This window comes from Helianthus annuus, chromosome 12 (genome assembly GCF_002127325.2).
Source record: "Helianthus annuus cultivar XRQ/B chromosome 12, HanXRQr2.0-SUNRISE, whole genome shotgun sequence".
NCBI classification, from domain to species: Eukaryota; Viridiplantae; Streptophyta; class Magnoliopsida; order Asterales; family Asteraceae; genus Helianthus; species Helianthus annuus.
Genome location: NC_035444.2, coordinates 52,231,361 through 52,239,349, shown reverse-complemented (window position 1 = coordinate 52,239,349; position 7,989 = coordinate 52,231,361). Strand labels below are relative to the sequence as shown.

At 33.1% G+C, this 7,989-nt stretch overlaps 1 protein-coding gene across 10 annotated transcripts; it reads left to right on the top strand.

Annotated features, from left to right (window-relative positions):
* Positions 1-823: 823 nt before the first annotated feature.
* LOC110894987 lies at positions 824-4,593 on the top strand. Of its 10 annotated transcripts, none has more exons than XR_002566823.2 (6): positions 824-1,197; positions 1,510-1,592; positions 2,835-2,934; positions 3,082-3,247; positions 4,023-4,158; positions 4,238-4,593. XR_002566823.2 is itself a non-coding variant. In XM_035980539.1 (5 exons), exons 1-4 carry the CDS (start codon positions 990-992, stop codon positions 4,062-4,064), a joined length of 342 nt encoding a protein of 113 aa, XP_035836432.1. In that variant the 5' UTR covers positions 824-989; the 3' UTR covers positions 4,065-4,158; positions 4,268-4,593. The 10 variants fall into 10 exon arrangements, 2 of the variants coding, with proteins under 2 accessions (XP_035836432.1, XP_035836431.1); XR_004874086.1 differs by lacking the exon at positions 2,835-2,934 and having other exon boundaries at positions 1,481-1,592; positions 3,082-3,110; positions 3,185-3,247; XR_002566822.2 differs by having other exon boundaries at positions 1,481-1,592.
* Positions 4,594-7,989: the final 3,396 nt, after the last annotated feature.

Here is a 7,989-nt window from a genome sequence, read left to right as displayed (position 1 = left end):
TCAAAAACAAAAACTTTGAGATTTAAAACCGAACCATTACTAATGGTTTGGTTTCAGTTTAGTTTTATGGTTTAGCCTTTATTGGGCCTTTGTTTAAAATGAATAGTATATAAAATAAAAGTGCAAAAATAGAAGTTGACGAAATTTAATCAAGTTCGTTTTTTTCTTAATACAAACTTAAAATAGGATGCCAAAAATAGAAGTTTAAGAAAGGTTGTCCATCCAAAATAACCAGAATAAAAATAAAAGCTTAATCTAAAATTCCCAAACGAAGTTTTAAATGTTGTATAGCATCCAAAGCTTAAGATAAAATACATATAGATAACATAAACCCAACAATTCCACTTCAAAGTTCAAATATAATTTTTTTAGCCAACTAAATCACCGGATAAGCATCTCATAAAAAACGACCTATAAAACCAAACTGATGACCAGTTTGCACTTGCGATCTTTCTTGGTTTATAACCGAACTATGACGTTCCCAATTTTAACCCAGTAAGAAATTGTCATCCAGCTGTATACCAAGGGTTTTATAAAATAAAAAATACATATCTTTTTCAAAACCGTCCGTCATGACCCTCTTCTTTTATTGAAGATTAAAAAAATCATTAATAGATAAACAAACTAATAAAAACATTACTCACTGGTGTAACCTCTTTCCTGCATGGTCCCGTCACCTTTTCAGCCACCATTTTATCTTTTTTAATAGCAGAACTGAAGAGAAAAAACACAAAAAAAAAATATCATACAAAGACACATTTGAATGATTAAACAATAACAATTTATGATTCTTGACAACAAAACCACATAAACCCTAGATTACACTACAAGAAAGGTGGCCTTTTAGCGACGACCCCTTTAGCGGCGACAACAAATAAGTCGTCGCTAAAAGCCCAATCCGTGTCCAGGCTTTAAAACCAATCCCTGATCGTTGATCTTGGGTACATCTGACGGTCCAGGTTTTATTTAACTTTAGGAGTACAAAACCTATGGCGGGCAAACCATTCACTCATTCCCCCCCAAATCGATCCACTGGCACTCCCGCCAAATCGATCCATGAGCCCTCCCCCAAATCCCACGGTGCTGCCAGATTGCTTCAACCCGGCGACAGCCGTCGCTCGCCGCCACGACCTGCAGCCTTCGGAGTCAACTTACCTCCTCAGTCGCTCGCGCGCCGCACCTCGTCCGCTGCACCAGGTACCTTCCTTTTCTTCTGTTTTATTGTTTTGGTTTTCCTATTTTTGTGGTAATTGAACACATTAGGGTTTCGTTGGTTTTATGGATTAAGTATATGGCAAAAATATGGAGTGATATTGGATTCTGTACCTTTTTTTTTGTTCTTTGTTTTGATGTACACTTGGGACCTAGGGTGTAAGTAATGTTGTCTGCAAGTTTTGAAAGGATTCGTTAAGTTGTTTATGAACGGATTCTACAAGTTTTGATGTACAGTTTTTTTTTTTTTTTTTGATATATTGAACAGATTTTAAAGTCAAATAATGTTGGGTACAGCGTTGAGAGGGGGGATGTTGAGATAATGAGAGGGCATGGCTGAAATTGTGTGCTTGGTATAAGGTAGCATCGTCAAAGATTTGGTGAGCCCTTCTTATCTATGGCTTCTTATCCTAATAATAATTAAGAAACTCTCTAAAGGTTATTGCCTTTTCATCTTTTTTGTTTTTTGAAATATTTGGTGTATATTTTTAAAGATACCTTTTTTGGTGAATTTTAGGTTAAAGGAGTTTGCTTTTGATTGATACATGCTCTTTTGGTGTGTAAGTTATGTGGTTTCTAGGATGGATAAGATTAGGGGTGAATTGTTTTGAGCTACTAGTTGGTTCCTGTTATGGTTTTTATTTGAATAGAAGGGTGTTAAATTGGTCAATTGCTTGGGCACTTTACTAGAAAATTAGAAAAGAAAGTAATACAGAGGAGACCGATTTGGGTTAGGTGTAGCACTAGTACTGAAGCAGAAGTTAAAAGTTTTATTTATGTAACGTTTTTGGGCTAATAAATGGACACTCACATACCCTTCTGCTTAGTTGTTTAGATGCTCGCTGAACGTTTTGAGGTTTATTATTGACTTTGGTTAATTGTTCTTAAAAACTAATTGGCAAAAAAGAGCACAAATAGGATCTCTATGAGTGAAATGAAGCTCCCTTTTATGACTTTGGTTAACTGTTCTTGAAATGAAGCTTCCCTTTATGATGTTTTTTGGGATAAAAACCATATTTACTTTTGAATTCAATAGTATGTTTTCTAGGGATAACTGAGCTATGCCCAACGATATCTTGTTACTTTTAGTGGCAACGGTGGTCTATGTTGTCAAAGACGCAAGGCGCACGCGAGGCGCATCGGCCTTGCCCGGAGCCTAGGCGCAAGGCGCAAAAAAGTGTGGGCTTTTTAAAGAAAAGCGTACATAGAGCAAAATATAAAAATGTGTTTCTTAGCTGGAATTTGGTTGAACTCGTGCGTGCCCACACGTCCTGCGGACACGAATGCAGCTCCAAAAACACGGGCCAGCGTGAGGCAGTTTTTGCACGCACTCGGTTTCGTTTTTTTTTTCAGTTTTTCTGCTTATCCACTGCGCCTCAACACCGTTTTTGCGCCTAGGCGCGCGCCTTTTTGCGCCTCAGCAACGTTTTTTTTTCAAAAAAACCCGTTTTTGCGCCTAGGCTACCACCAGGCGCTATAGGTGCGCCTCGCTGCGCCCGGGCGCCTAGGCACACGCTTTTTGCGCTTTTGACAACATAGACGGTTGTTAGTGCATATCACATTTTAGCAATTACTCTCTTTATTAGGGTTCAGAAACATATAATAGTATCAAGTTTCTCTAGGAAAGAAAGTGCTTTCGGATGCATGGACTTTGGATACCGCTCAAAAACTGTATGAATGGCTGAGGCTGAATACAGAAGGAGATAAACCTTCAGCTAGAATGTAAGGATGTATTTAAATTGCGAGTACAGTATTGGAGCTTGTCAAGTGGCTCTGTATGAAGAGTTTATAATGATGTTATATTTATACATTGTAGCTTTACTTGTGCATTATATGCATGTTAATCTGTTTGTATTTTACTCTTCTCAGGTATGCTACAGCTGGTGCTCGCTCGGATGGTATGTTTTTGCTTTGTGGTGGAAGAGACACTTCAGGCGTGGTAGGACTTAGCGTTTATGTGTATGTTTTATAGCGTTTATGTGTATGGACTCTTGCACCTGGAGTTTCACCGTCATCAAGGTACCAACATGCTGCGGTAAGTAAAGCCTTTATTAGTTTTGAGTTTGAACTCACAGAAAACAAGCTGGCAATGTATAACAAGCTGAGTTCGAGCTTATAAAAAACTTGAATCAATTTCTTGTCGAGATTTTTTAGCCTTGTTACTTTCGGGGTATCCTGATGCTATGCTTGGTCTTTTTTTTTTTTTTCAAATTAAGAAGCTTTATTATTATTATTATCAAGGTTTAAAAGAACGGAAACGAGTTTCGAGGCGTTTTCCCTTCGCCTCATGAGGCGTAAGCCTCGAGGCGAAACGAGGCGTAAGGCCGAGGCGGTATTAATAAATAAATATAAAAATTATATATATTATAAAAATAATAATACTAACTAATTTCATCATCAGATTCATCAAAATCATCAAAAACATGCATAAAAAGGCATGAAATGCTTGAAATTGACACAAAACGTCAAAAACAGTAAAAACAACTATGAAAATCCCATGAGGCGCACCTGAGGCGCAGCCTTTCTTAGCGCCTCAGCCCCTCTGAGGCGCATGTGCAGTAAAAACCCCATGAGGCGCGCCTCCGACTCGTTTTTTAGCCGTTTTGCCTCGAGGCGCGCCTTGAGGCGCACGCCTCAAGCGTTTTTTAAAACCATGATTATTATTTATTTATTTATTGTCTTAACTTGTTCTGTTTGGGTCAAAGATGGTAACATATTGGGGATGGTAATATTACCGGAACTCAATATGACCCACTGGTCACCCATTCTGTGATCTTTGATATACCATAATGAATTGTAACTACTTGCAGCCTGACAGGGTTACAGACATCTGTAATAGAAACAAACTTTAGTTGATTATAAGAGCACACGAATGTGTAATGAATGGGTTCGAGCGATTTGTTCACGGACAGTTAATTACCCTTTTCTCTGCGACAAACTATTGTGGTAAGTTTTGGTTTTTTTCTGGTTCAGTGCATTGGTTGTTTGTCTTAATGAATAGTTTAATTGTGCTAATTGGATTTAGGGACTGCTAATAATGCTGGACCTTTACTAGTGATCGGCAGGGGATTGGTGTTTGTTCCAAAACTGATTCACCCGTTGCCACCACCACTTGAACCAGAAACATCTCCAAAATCTGTTGAAGAGCGCCACTAGATGCAGGTAATGATTTTTGGCTTTTTGAAGAAAAGAGGGTCGATCCAAACAAAATCTATTTGATTTCTATCTTTCTATTTGTCAAACTACAAATGTTTGTCGTCCCCGCCACAACACGCGGGTTGAAAGCACTAGTTACTACCGTTTTAATATAGTGATATAAACAAACTGCTATGTAATTTTTGGTTGTTTGAATGTGAATTACTGTTTAATTCTTTGTATACTTATGAACGTTTTAATTCTTTGTATACTTATGAACGTTTTGGTTTCACAATAGCGACGACAGACCCTTTTTAGCGACGACAGGTGACCAATAGCGGCCGATCTATAGCGGCGACCCTTTAGCGACGACATGTCGCCGCTAAAAGGCAATAGCGGCGACAAAAAGGACTTTTAGCGGCGACGCCTGTCGTCGCTAAAGGTGCCTGTTTCTTGTAGTGTTACCGTCTACAAACCCATTTGTTTTGGATCAACATATTCTTACAAAGATCTTTTGATTTTGGACAAACAAAAAATAAACAAGAAATTACTGACAAAAATACAGCCAAAATCAAAAGATCTTTGTAAGAATATGTTGATCCAAAACAAATGGGTTCGTCCAGATTACAGGGCATTGTAGTGACTGGAATTGAGTGCGCTAACTTGCGCTACATCACCTATATGTTTAGCATGAGCATTTAATGTACAAAAAGTTACTAATTTAAATAAAAATATTGTTATTTTTTAATATATATTATTTTTTTATAAAAAAATCAACTAGTTTTATAAAAATATATATTTATAGTGTGATTGAATTAATTAATTTTACTTTTATAAAAAAAATAAAAGGAAGGGAGATAATGAGGAAAAGAAGATGCATCGCCTTTTTGATAAATTTTAAATCTATGGTCTTGAAGATTTTAATTTTAAAGGAAAGTAGGTTAAAAAATTAAAAATATAAGTATTTTGAAAAATATATTAGTATTAAAAAAAGTCTTTGTGTATTGCGATTCAATTAAAAAATATTATTTTTTTATAAAACGGATGTAGCAAGGTAAAAAGGAAAGGGGTTGTATAGAGACATGTATCCGGCTGGAACGTTTTGGATCTGCGATTTTATATTCAAATCACGATTAATAAATTTAATATATTTATACCAATTTCGTAATTTCAAAATCCATCAAACATACAGATCATGAATAATTAATTATTATTGAATATTTGATAGTTGGATTTTGATCCTTGATCAAACCAATCGATTTGAGAATTAAAATAAGAAAATAATTATAAAAAAATTAATTGTTGATATAAGTGTACAATTATGTGAAACGATCAACTTTTGTTGAGTCGGAACACAACATACCAAACATGCATCTAAAGTCACATTATGTGAAACGATCAACTTTTGTTATGCTAAAACCTAGATTTGATCAATTGATTTCCAATTGTTTGCTCTTTATGAACAATAAAAACATATTTAGTGAAACTGAACATAAAGGGACACAAACTAGTGCATGATAATCGTATTTAGAATTTGAGTAACTACTATACCTTGATCTTTGAAGTTGACTCAGTCTGTTTGTGATTCCTTGTTAATGTCGATTTCAGCACACTTTGAGATCTGTGGTTGGATTGAAGATTCTGAATGTATGAAAGTCAGAATAGCTTCGGTATACCTTCCCTTTAGAGGAGCGTCGAGAGTGAGAAATGGGTGTGTTTTCCAATGATGTGATTTGATAAATAGTGTTAGTGTAATTAGATTCAGTTCACATTGAGAAATTACAAAATAGTACATGTAATGGCATTTGGCGTGCACACGACTCCTCGGATTTTATTTATTATTCTATTTTGATAGAAAGATGAATTGAAATCCGTTTAATGAAAATGTTTTGGTTGAAAGTAACATTTAAGTCATGGTATTATACATGTGGCAGTGCTTTAACAAATAGTTTAAACAACAAATAATGATTTATACAATGTGAGTAGTGAGTAGAGTCTAGTATTAAAGGTACACCATGTGTGTTGTGACTATTCCACAAACAATATGAAATTGTAGGTACCAAAATATAAAAGAGTTAATTACATAGATAGTCCATGTGGTTTATTGAAAGTAACATATTTCAGTACAAACTTATTTTTTTAACAGGTTCAGGTTCTATGATTTCTGTTTTATATAGAAACTCTTATATTTGTAAAAAATAATATAATAAAATATGCTAAATAAAAATATTTAATAGTTATATTTATAAATTAATATACATACAAGTACCAAACGTCTATTATGAGAGAAAACATTGTAGTAGGGACAATGTTTAGTTTTTTATTAATTTTTTATAACTAATATAAAAAAGAATTATGATAAATATAAAACTCATCCATATTATTTTTAATATAATATAACATACTCATTTTTTATCATTTATTATATTCGGACCTACAAATTTTTATTAGGATTTTTTTAGTTTATTTTATATTATATAATATTGTTCTTTGTTTATTTTAGTTAAGATTATATTATATAAATATTATATTATGTGTTATGTTGTATTATATTATGTTGTGGTATATTATATGTGTTAAGATCAAATACAAATAATATCCTTAACATAAGAAAGTGAAGGAATCCTTTTTTTCCATCTACATAAGTATGATATTTAATTGCAAACTGTAAAATCATGATTTTTTTTAAAATTTTGTGCCTAAAATACGTGCTTAATGAGATGAGGAAAAAGTTCCAAAAAAAATCCCTCCTTCACTTCTCACATGTTATAACATAATATAATATAATGTAATATTACCTAAACTAAACAAAGAATATAATACCTAGTATAACATGGCATAACATAACACAACATAATATTTATATAATATAATGTTAATTAAACAAAACAAAAAATTGTAATAAAAATTTGTTGGTATGAATATAATAAAAGAGAGAAAATGTGTGTGTATTATATTTGAGATAATATGCATGATTTTTATATTTATAATATTTTTTTAAAAATAGTTATATAAAATTATTAAAAAAAAACTAAATATTGTCCTTACTACAATGTTTTTTTCTCGCAATAGACCTTTGGTAATTGTATGTATATTAATTTTAGATATATAATTTTTAAATATTTTTATGTAGCATATTTTATATTATTCTTTTTTACAAATATAATGAGTTTTTATATTTTTAGAGTTAATTATATAGATGGTGCTTGTGGTTTATTGAATCTAACACCTTTGAGTACTAACAGAGAATTATATAATGGTAGTTTAGACATTTTACATTGATTTAATAGAAAAATTAACGGCAATTAGCCTTAATATTCAAAGGTGTTACAAAATCGAAACGAACCTGAACCTGTTAAAAAATATAAGTTAGTACTCAAAGGTATTATTCTCAATAAAACCATCTATGTAATTAACTCATATAAATATAACAAGTGCTTTAAAAGGAGGCAATATATCTTGGACTGAGATGATGGGATTGTCATTTCGGCCAGAGGAGGCTTTGTGTAACCCAATGGCAACTTAACAAGACGTGATCAAAAGAAAAGAAGCATGTCTTGTAAACCTTCTAGACATGTTACTATTCTTTATGTATAGCAAACATGTAAATGTTCTAACTCGTCACGTTTCTATTAGCTTATC